An 11,995-nucleotide genomic window follows, 5' to 3' on the forward strand; every position below is an offset into this window, starting at 1 on the left:
GTTAACATATAGAGGAATAACAATAACTACTGTTACATATAGAGGAATAACAAATAACTACTGTTTACATATAGAGGAATAACAAATGAACCTACTGTTACATATAAGAGGATAACAAATAAACTACTGTTACATATAGGGAATAAACACACTCTACTGTTACATATATAGTGGAATAACAAAATACTTACTGTTACATATAGTTGAATAACAAATATCGACTTTTACACTATAGTGGAATAACAAATATCTACTGTTACAGATAGTGGAATAACAAATATCTACTGTTACAGATAGTGGAATACAAATATTACTGTTACATTATTAGAGGAATAACACATGTTATACTGTTACATAGTGGAATAACACATATATACTGTTACATATAGTTGGAATAACAATATCTACTGTTACATATAGTGGTAATAACAAATATATACTGTTACATATAGAGGAATAACACATCTACTGTTACATATAGTGGAATAACACATCTACTGTTACATATAGTGGAATAACAAATAACTACTGTTACATATAGTGGAATAACACATCTACTGTTACTATAGTGGAATAACACATATCTACTGTTACATAGTGGATTAAACACATCTATACTGTTACATATAGAGAATAACACATCTACTGTTACATATGAGGAATAACAACATCTACTGTTACATTACAGTGAATAACAATATCTACTGTACATATAGTGGAATAAACAAATATCTACTGTTACATATAGTGGATAACAAATACTACTGTTACATATAGTGGAATAACAAATATCTACTGTTACATATAGTGGAATAACAAATATCTACTGTTTACATATAGTGGAATAACAAATATCTACTGTTACACTATAGTGGAATTAACAAAATATCTACTGTTACACATAGAGGAATAACACATCTACTGTTACATATAGAGGAATAACACATCTACTGTTACACATAGAGGAATAACACATCTACTGTTACACAGAGGTGGGAAACATTGTTCAGCATGTCCATTCAGTGTCCTGCTATTATGACATCCACATGGCAAGAACACGCCCAAGATCACGAGTACATCAACAATGTGAGCCTAAATGTATAGCTCGTATACATGTCTACAGTGAGCAGATGCAGTCTAAACCCACTCAGAGCTCCAAACTACTGTCTCTGTCATGATGTAAATACATCAATCTCTCTTGGTTGCTATATGTAACAGTAGTTATTTGTTATTCCTCTATATGTAACAGTATACATGTGTTATTCCACTATGTAACAGTATATATTTGTTATTCCACTATGTAACAGTAGACGTGTTATTCCACTATATGTAACAGTTTACATGCGTTAATCCACTATGTAACAGTATACATGTGTTATTCCACTCTGTAACAGTATACATGTGTTATTCCTCTATATGTAACAGTATACATGTGTTATTCCACTATATGTAACAGTAGACATTTGTTATCCCTCTATATGTAACTGTAGACATTTGTTATTCCTCTTACAGTAGACATTTGTTATCCCTTTGTTACAGTAGACATTTGTTATTCCTCTATGTTACGGTAGACATTTGTTATTCCTCTATGTTACGGTAGACATTTGTTATTCCTCTGTTTTACGGTAGACATTTGTTGTTCCTCTGTGTTACGGTAGACATTTGTTGTTCCTCTGTGTTACGGTAGACATTTGTTGTTCCTCTGTGTTACGGTAGACAGACATAATGATTTCCTCTTTGTTACAGTGGACATTTGGTCTGTGGGATGTATCATGGCTGAACTCCTCACTGGCAGAACGCTGTTTCCCGGTACTGACCGTATCCTTTCATTGCCTTAACCTACTATTGGTCTGATATGAGTACCGAAGCTGAAATGCCCTCTACTTTGTGAGTATGCCTGGCCTACCCATTAAACCACTCTGTTTCCGTGACTAACCTTCGAGTGGTTGGTGGTGAGATTCCCACACAATATGTCCTTATTGGATAAGACCGGTGTACACGCAGAATCCTACGGCTGGTGATTGATTGATGTGATGGTAACAGCTTTTTGCAGGTCCAGACCATGTGACCTAAAATAATGTGTTCTAAGGTAATGTTCTTCTATGTTCCTAACCTGCTGCTCTGCAAAACGAACCTCTTCAACTAACTCCGCTATGGTGTTTTCTTCAACTAACCCCGCTATGGTGTTTTTCTTCAACTACTCCGCTATGGTGTTGTCTTCAACTAACTCGTAATGGTGTCTTTCTTCAACTACTCCGCTATGGTGTTTTCTTTCAAACTAACTCCGCTATGGTGGTTGTTCTTCAACTAACTTCCGGCTATGGTGTTTTCTTCACTAACCCCTATGGTTTTTCTCACAACTCCGCTATGGTGTTTTCTTCAACTATCGCCGCTATGGTGTTTTTCTTCAACCTACCCCGCTATGGTGTTTTTCTTCAGACCTAACCCCATATGGTGTTTCTTCAACTACCACCCCACATAAGGTGGTTTTCTTCAAGCTAACCCACTATGGTGGTTTCCTTCAACTAACAAACTATGGTGGTTTTCTCTTCAACTACCCACTATGGTGGTTTCTTCAACTAACCCCCGCTATGGTGGTTTTCTCTTCAACTAACCCCGCTATGGATGGTGTTTTCTTCAACTACCCCGCATGGTGTTTTTCTTCACTAACCCCACTAATGGTGGTTTTCTTCAAACTAACCCCACTATGGTGGTTTTCTTCAACTAACCCCACTATGGTGGTTTTCTTCAACTAACGCCCCATGGGTGGTTTTCTTCAAACTAACCCCGCTATGGTGTTTTCTTCAACTAACTCCGCTATGGTGTTTTTTTTCAACTAACCCCGCTATGGTGTTTTTTTTTTTCACTAACCCGCGCTATGGTGTTTTTTTCCCCCTAACGACCCGCTATGTGTGTTTTTTTTCACCTAACCCGGTATGGTGTTTTTTTCACCTACCCGCTATGGTGTTTTTTTACACCTAACCCCGCTATGGTGTTTTTTTTCACCTAACCCCGGCTATGGTGTTTTTTTCCCAACTAACCCACTATGGTGGGTTTTTTCCCCAACTAACCCGGCTATGGTTTTTTTTCCCCAACTAACCCCGCTTATGGTGTTTTTTTTCCCAACTAACCCACTATAGTGTTTTTTCCCCAACTAACCCCAACAATGGGCGGTTTTTTTTCGCCCAACTAACCCACTATGGTGTTTTTTTCCCCAACTAACCCCGACTCTGGTGGTTTTTTTCCCCCAACTAACCCACTATGGTGGGTTTTTTTCCCCAACTAACCCCACTATGTGGGTTTTTTTTCCCCAACTAACCCCACTACTGGTGGGTTTTTTTCCCACTAACCCACTACGGTGGGTTTTTCCCAACTAACCCACTACGGTGGGTTTTTCCCAACTAACCCACTAATGGGTTTTTTTCTTCTCCCCCCCTATGGTGGTTTTTTTTCTTCTCCAACTAACCACTTGGTGGTTTTTTTCTTCTCCAACTAAACCCACTATGGCTGGTTTTTTTCTTCAAACTAAACCCCACTAATGGTGGGTTTTTTCTTCAAACTAACCCACTATGGTGGGTTTTTCTGTCACTAACCCACTATGGTGGGTTGTTTCTTCAACTAACCCCACTATGGTGGGGTTTTTTCTTCAACTAACCCGAAACACCATATGGTGGGTTTTTTCACTAACTATTCTAACTAACCCCACTATGGTGGGTTTTTTCTTCAACTAAACCCCACTAATGGTGCTTTTGTTTTCAACTAATCGCAAGGTCTGTTACTTCACTACTTAACTTTTTTTTTCTCAACTAAACCCCGACAGTTTTTTTTTTCTTCTCAAACTAAGCCCCACTATGGTGGGTTCTTCTTTTTCTCAAACTACCCTATGGTGGGTTCTTTTTCATAAACTAACCCACTATGGTGTTTTTCCTACCAACTAGTACAGCTTTTTTTCCACACCACTATGGTGGGTTCTTTTTTCCAACTAACCCACTATGGTAGGTTTTTTCCAACTAAACCCCCCTATGGTGTTTTTTTTCCAAACTAACGCCCGCTATGGTGGGTTTTTTTTCGTAAACTAACCCGCTATGCTGGTTTTTTTTCAAACTAAACCCGCATGTGTTTATCTAACCCTTGGTGGGTTTTTTTCTTACAACCCACTAACCTATCTTTCTGGATCTAGTAGACACCCGTTAAGGTGTTTTTTTCTTACAACTAACCCCACTATGGTGGGTTCTTTCTTCAAATAACCCCCCAACTATGGTGGGTTTCCTTTTTTCAAAACTAAACACCACTATGGTGGGCTTCTTTTTTCACAACTAACCCCACTATGTGTTCTTTTTCATACCATGGTGTTCTTTTTTTTCAACTAACCCCACATATGGTGTATTTTGTTTCCAACTAAACCCCGCTATGGTGGTTTTTTTCAACTAACCCGCTATGGTGTTTTTTTTCAACAACCCGTGCTATGGTGGTTTTTTTCAACTACCCCCGCTATGGTGTTTTTTTTTCAACTCAACCCCGCTATGGTCTTTTTTTTTTCAACTAACACCCGTTATGGCTTTTTTTTTTTTCAACTACCCCACTATGGTGGGTTTTTTCATACTAACCTCACTATGGGTAGTGTTTTTTTTCAACTAACCCCGCTAATGGGTGGTTTTTTTCAACTAAACCCCACTATGGTGCCATCTATGTTTGTTCTCTTGCGATCAGCCTAGTTTGTCTCTCTCTACAGGCAGCGGAGTTCCAAACCTCAAATACGCCAGTGGGTCGACCAAATGTAAAACCTGAACAAAGTCCGGGCCACACATTGAACAATGAACCTTTTAATATGGACCCAAACAAGTTTTGCTTTAACATTGAATCTGGAACGAAGCATCGCTTTCTATACCATACCAATATATTAAATTTAATGTGGAGACATGCAAAATGAATTTCAAATGAAAAAAACACATCAATGGCATTCATTATTAAATAAATAAAACATTTAAAATAAAATCGTATGCTCTTTCTAATTTGCAGCTACCTGATTTACTATAACAAAATAAACTTTTTCAGATGCGTCGCAGCCTCCATCCACAGCGAGGGGAGAACGCAACGAATCTTTTCCGCTTTTCCATCAGCTGGTCATACAGATTGGTGGCAAGAATCACATGTGCGATCAGCTACTGTTTGTTCCTCTGCTCAGGCTCACGTTTGAAATGCTTGCTTTTTTCTCTGGCATACGAGGTCACAAACTTTCATCATGCACTTTTTCAGCGAACTCTCCCTCATTAAAGGCCGGGCTGATTTTGCGATCTCTGCTGCCACTATATAACTAGCCTTTACAGCAGCCTCACTTTGTGATGTGGCTTTTTTGACATATTCTGTTGTGAACAACAAACTTCTTTTCATCTCCTCTACTTTCTGGCTCCTTTGAGTCATGTCCATGTCCTTGTATTTGTCATGGTGTTTTCGTTTCATAGTGTCGTCTAATGTTGTACTCTTACTTACAGCCACGTTGACTCCACAAACAAACAACAGGTTTCTCTTTTACATATGTAAACAGATATTCTGCTCCCACTTGTCCAGAAAGCTCCTGTTTTCTGCCTTTCTTTTCGCCATTTTTGGGAAGGGATAGCGCGGCTGACAGTTGTTAGCGTCCATGTTGCTATGACTCTGTCACAGAGGGCGTTTCTGGGTCCTGTCTGATTGGCGCGCGAAAACAACAGCAGAGCATTATGGGATTCGTAGTATTAGCGTGAATGCGCGTGTAATACCGGCGGGCCAGCTCTAGTAGTAATTTGGTATTGTCTCGCGGGCCAAATTTGGCCCGCGGGCCAGAGTTTGACACCCATGCTCTACAGCATGCCATGAGGCTGAATTACACTGTAGAAGATGTCATACTTTGTCAGTTTCTGTAGCCACACTAATTTCTACCTCTCCACACGTGGTCTCTAAAACTCTGTTTTATCAGGTTTCCTAGCCTTCTTCCTTTGTCTGTCACATGCACAGTGCCTCCTCTTCTGTAACACGTGTCTAATAGTCTGCTGGACTGAATGAGAATGTTTTAATCTATGGATCTGCTGAATGAGTCTGGCACTAACTTTGTATTTCCTTGCCTGTCAGTGTTTTCAGAGATGCTAACGAGGCATTTAAAGATGCATCCTCTGCAGTGTGTTTACCCATTACATTCCATAGTTCTTATCCAGCATGATGACACCTAGCAATTCCAATTGGGACCCTGTGTTTTGCGCAATCATGTGTCATCATAGCAAGATTTGAATAAAGGTTCAAATCCAAGTATGTCACATGATTGCGCAAAACATAGATACAATATAGGAGGTCATGTTGATTTTCAACCATTCAGAGTAGCTATTCTGATATAGTTTGTACAAGTATGTTACACTTCATTTATAATAGCAATAAGGCCTGAGGGGGTGTGGTATATGGCCAATACGCCACGGCTAAAGGATGTTCTTAGTCACGATGCTACGCGGAGTGCCTGGACACAGCCCTTAGCCGTGGTAATAAGCCCCCCCCCCCCCCCCCCGAGGTGCCTTATTGCTATTATAAACCTGTTACCAACCTAATTTGAGCAGTAAAAATAAATGTTTTGTCATACCCGTGGTATAATGCCTGTCTCTTATACACATCTAGATGTGTATAAGAGACAGGTCATACCCGTGGTATAATGTCTGTCTCTTATACACATCTAGATGTGTATAAGAGACAGCTATTGGCCATATACCATCCCCCCCCGAGGTGCCTTATTGCTATTATAAACCTGTTACCAACCTAATTAGAGCAGTAAAAATAAATGTTTTGTCATACCCGTGGTATAATGTCTGATGTACCATGGCTGTCAGACAATCAGCATTCAGGGCTTGAACCACCCAGTTTATAATATATGTTATAGTCAGTGTGAAACTCTGACAAATCAATGTCCCGGACTGCATTTGTCATTGTTCTTGGTTCCATTGTGTCAGGCAAGCTCAATCAAGTACAGCTCAGTTATTTTAAAGACAACAAATACTGTTCTTGCTGGTTCCTCTCCCTGCCAGCTCCTGTTGTTCCTTTACACACGGTACCTGTTAGACATTGATCAGTTGAAGCTAATAATGATGCTCGTTGGGACGCCAGGGCCTGAGCTCTTGATGAAAATCTCCTCTTTGTCTGTGAGTTGTACACATAGTTATTATGCTGCAAGGTCTCTGCTTGCTTAAATTGCTAAAGGGCCCTGTAATTATTTGTTTTTGCATCAATTTGTGAAGTGTGTTATACTCTTCAGCAACAACTATTTTACATGTTTACATCCTCTTAAATCTCTGTTTGTGAGATGGGGTCAAATGCAATACCTGTTTTAATTTGAAAACTAATTCTTCACTTGGATAAATGAACATTTCTCAGGACTCTACAGTGTGACCATTTTACTTGCATATATTTTGCTAAATATTTTGCTGTGCGACCTGGAATTTAAATTTAGGAGCACCAGTGCTCCTAGAAAAATTACAAATTCTAGCTTTATTACCTAAAATATTTTTCTGTGTGCTCCTAAATTTCTGTGTGCCTACATTTTTTTTCTACTAAAAAGGGTCAGCATAGAGCCATGCTTCTATCTATGTTCAAAGCTTGGGTTTCACTGCTGTGATTTATTAACTTGACTTTCTCCTGACTAATTGAACCCTCTCTTCTCTACCATTACCTCAAGCATGCTACCAGTCTGCCTTACACACACCTTACAATCTCACCCTCTCTTTTCTTACCTTTACCTCCAAAGATGGGACTATTCCCATTTTTTGCAGAGCGTCTTAGGAGTTGAGCCTTACCATAAAATTCATAAAGAAGACTGTTAGTCCGCTGAGCTAAAGCCAAGGCCAGAAAGCCAGGTATAAGCTCGAGGAGCTAACGCGAGTCATCAGGTCTCCCACTGACTAGCTGCTTGTCAACTTACCGTCTCTGCTATACTGCTGTCTGCTGATACCCCTTGACCCGTACCTGATAGATATAAACCAGCTTCAACAGATAATGCGTCTGACAGGAACGCCCCCAGCCGCTCTAATAAGCAGGATGCCAAGCCACGAGGTGAGCAGGACCAAATTACTCAATTCAATGCATTCTATATGGCGCCAAGCAAGGATTTGAACCCAAGTCCTCGAACCTGCGTGCCACAAGACTGTTAGCCCCAGGGTTGGGGTAAATTCCAAGTAAATTCAGGAAGTAAACTTAAAATTGCATTTTTACTTCCTGAGTTGACCAAATTGACCCCAACCCTGGTTATCCCAAACCACCGCCGTTACATCTAGCCCAGAGCACTGCCACCGCCGTTACATCTAGCCCAGAGCACTGCCACCGCCGTCACATCTAGCCCAGAGCAGTGCCACACCGCCGTTACATCTAGCCCAGAGCAGTGCCACACCGCCGTTACATCTAGCCCAGAGCAGTGCCACACCGCCGTTACATCTAGCCCAGAGCAGTGCACCGCGTTAACATTTATCTACCCAGAGCAGTGCCACACCGCCTTTACATCTAGCCCAGAGCAGTGCCACACGCCTTTACATCTAGCCCAGAGCGGTGCCACCGCTGTTACATCTAGCCCAGAGCGGTGCCACCGCCGTTACATCTAGCCCAGAGCGGTGCCACCGCCGTTACATCTAGCCCAGAGCACTGCCACCGCCATTACATCTAGCCCAGAGAGGTGCCACTGCTGTTACATCTAGCCCAGAGCACTGCCACATACCCAGTGCTACACTATTACAACCTCTTTAGAGGATATTTGCTCCCACATTAAAGAGGAAGTAGACAAACATACATGTAGCATTTTGACGTTGCTGCTTTTTTCGACTGTAGGTTTCTATGTTCTACTACCCACAGCGCTCTACTATAACCACTGAGTGGCGTCTGATGCTTGCTGTACGTCAATGCAAGTCAAGCAGCAACTACTCTCTTGCCTTCTAATGTTTGGTTTGCCATAGCAGTGTTGTAAAGCATTATGAAGCCGGATAAAGTATTAATATGTCTAGAATTGCACACTAACAAACTATGGCACATTGCCTGAACCCAGAATTTGTTTGAATTGAAACACTTCCTCCTCTGACAACAGTGTGGTAAGGGAAGTAGGAACTGAAATTCACAGTATTGCAGTTCCTCTTCTTGAAGTGTGAACTGATTGAGTAGATGGTAGCTATATTACATGGTGCTAGATTATAAGTACTGCAACCAAATAAATAAACAATACTCAGTTATAATACTGTTTCTTCTCCTTCTGCTTTCTCTCTCTTTGCACATTCACCAAATCTGCAATGAAACCCTCTCTTAGCAGTGCTGATAATTAATCCAATTCTTGCCAATGCTGCATATGATCAAGTGACTGGGACAATATGGTTACGAGTAAATCTAGTCACATTTCTCCTGATGAGGGATCCCAAATGGCACCCTATTCCCTTTATAGTGCACTACTTTTGACCAGGGCTGGCACCCTATTCCCTATATAGTGCACTACTTTTAACCAGGGCTGGCACCCTATTCCCTTTATAGTGCACAGTCACAATTGGGGACATGGGGAATATGGTGTGGTTTGGGACAAGTCCTTGTCTAATATGGGACTAATTAGTGCTAATCATAATCTTTACTCTCTGAATACAAAGTTAGTGGCCGCTTTCCCAGCCCCAGATAAAGACATTTTTTGTTGTTGTTGCCCAGAATAAGTAGCCTTAATCTGGGTCGGGGAAACCAACCCTATGACCCCAAAAGTGGTCATCTTGTGGCTTTGAAGTGTATTCCAAATGGCACCCTATTTTCTACATAGTGCCTATACAGAGCCCTATGGGACCTGGTCAAACAGGGCATTATGTAGATAATACGGTGCTGTTTTGGATGCCAGCCTTGTTTGTGTTCTATTGGCCTTTGACCTCTGATCTCTGTACTCCCATTGGTTTACAGGCAAGGAACTACATCAACTCCTTGCCTCAGATGCCCAAGAGGAATTTTTCTGACGTGTTCATTGGAGCCAACCCACAAGGTAGTGTTGGAATCATTTTATACTCAAAATCAGACCCCAAGATGTTATAATTTGTGATGATAATGAGAGGAAGGAGTCATAAGATGGCCTGCTGCAGCCATTTTCAAAAAGCATCTTAGAGTAGGTGCTTATTTAGGTTCCCCCTGTCCATACAATCTTTATCAATTTATGATGGAAAAATGCTCAACTGATCCTATAACAGCACTCCTACACTGAGAGTCTTTGAATATGGACCCTGTTGGTATAGATTATGTTTATCTGCTTGTAGCTGTGGACCTGCTGGAGAAGATGTTGGTTCTGGACACAGATAAGAGGATCACGGCTGCCCAGGCTCTGGCCCACCCCTACTTCTCCCAGTACCACGACCCAGACGACGAGCCTGAGGCTGACCCCTACGACCAGAGCTTTGAGAGCCGCGATCTGGACATCGAAGAATGGAAACGTATGTAGAATGGAATAGACAGGGCCATTATGAAATCATTTATAGACGGGGCCATTATGAGATCATTTATAGACGGGGCCATTATGAGATCATTTATAGACTGGGCCATTATGAGATCATTTATTAGACGGGCCATTATGAGATCATTTATAGACGGGGCCATTATGAGATCATTTTATAGACGGGGCCATTATGAGATCATTTATAGACGGGGGCATTTATGAGATCAATTTATAGACGGGGCCATTATGAGATCATTTATAGACGGGGCCATTATGAGATCATTTATAGACGGGGCCATTATGAGATCATTTATAGACGGGCCATTATGAGATCATTTATAGACGGGCCATTATGAGATCATTTATAGACGGGCCATTATGAGATCATTTATAGACGGGGCCATTATGAGATCATTTATAGACGGGCCATTTATGAGAGTCATTTATAGACGGGGCCATTATGAGGATCATTTATAGACGGGGCCATTATGAGATCATTTATAGACGGGGCCATTATGAGATCATTTATAGACGGGGCCATTATGAGATCATTTATAGACTGGGACCATTATGAGATCATTTATAGACGGCGCCATTATGAGATCATTTATAGACAGGGCCATTATACCTGAATGCTTTTAAGTAAAGTGGGACCAAACCTTTTGTCCATCTTGCAAAATAATTGTATTTTGCTCTGCGCTGCTCACAACCCCTCAGACAGCTCTGAAACACATGCGAAACACATTTCTATCTCCCTCCCTTCCTCACAGGGCTGACCTTTGAGGCGGTATGTGATTTTGAGCCACCCATCTTCGATGGAAACGATATGGAATCGTGATTGGGCGATGTGACTTCTACAAGCCCCTCTCCCGTCAACACCACACATCTCTATCACTGAGGTTCCCTCTTATCAGACGACCTTTTGGAATAATATTATCAGAGTGCCTACAAACGTTTGTCTATTGTTAGTTATATTTCTTAAGCTCGCGCTCTCTCCCACCATTTTGACTCCGTAAGGTGTTGCAAGGGAAACGTTACAAAAATAGCTTGGTCACAGATTTCTTGGTGCTGTGGCATGACAATGGCCATGGGAGTTGGCTGTACAACCCAAACAGATATGGGACCAGGCTAGAACTACAATGGAGGATAGGAGAGCGACATTTTAAGGGCTGTTAAATCGGTGTTAACAAATACTGATTGTGTCTACTACCGTGTATTTTCATGGGAGAAACAGAGGCAAGCAGAAAACAACCACTAATACCATTATTGGTCCATTTCTGAAAAATGTCATGCTTCTTTTATTATTCTGTCTATTTGTGTCACAAATGGCACCCTATTCCCTATTTAGTGCTCTACTTTTGACCAGGGCACTATATAGGGAATAGGGTGCCATTTGGAATAAAATCTATATTTAAACTAGTTTTGTATTCCTCCTTCAGAAGTTTTATTATTATGAAAATATTGCTCACCACTGTATTCTATTGCTCACCACTGTATTCTATTGCTCACCACTGTATTCTATTGCTCACCACTGTATTCTATTGCTCACCACTG

General features: G+C 41.1%; 1 protein-coding gene across 4 annotated transcripts in view; it reads left to right on the top strand.

Annotated features, from left to right (window-relative positions):
• Positions 1 to 11,861, top strand: part of LOC111966845 (mitogen-activated protein kinase 14A) — a 30,478-nt gene extending 18,617 nt beyond the window's left edge. For 2 of the 4 annotated variants that reach the window (XM_070444595.1, XM_023991805.2), the window contains exons 9-13: positions 1,747 to 1,818; positions 7,075 to 7,154; positions 9,919 to 9,997; positions 10,266 to 10,439; positions 11,212 to 11,861. In XM_070444595.1, coding sequence (XP_070300696.1) covers positions 1,747 to 1,818; positions 7,075 to 7,154; positions 9,919 to 9,997; positions 10,266 to 10,439; positions 11,212 to 11,279 — 473 coding nt within the window. In that variant the 3' untranslated portion in view covers positions 11,280 to 11,861. Of the gene's footprint in view, positions 1 to 1,746; positions 1,819 to 7,074; positions 7,155 to 7,981; positions 8,062 to 9,918; positions 9,998 to 10,265; positions 10,440 to 11,211 lie in introns of all 4 variants that reach the window. The other 2 variants (XM_070444596.1, XM_023991804.2) reach the window with 1 other exon arrangement.
• Positions 11,862 to 11,995: the final 134 nt, after the last annotated feature.

The sequence above is a fragment of the Salvelinus sp. IW2-2015 genome, linkage group LG7 (genome assembly GCF_002910315.2).
Source record: "Salvelinus sp. IW2-2015 linkage group LG7, ASM291031v2, whole genome shotgun sequence".
In the NCBI taxonomy this organism is placed as follows: Eukaryota; Metazoa; Chordata; class Actinopteri; order Salmoniformes; family Salmonidae; genus Salvelinus; species Salvelinus sp. IW2-2015.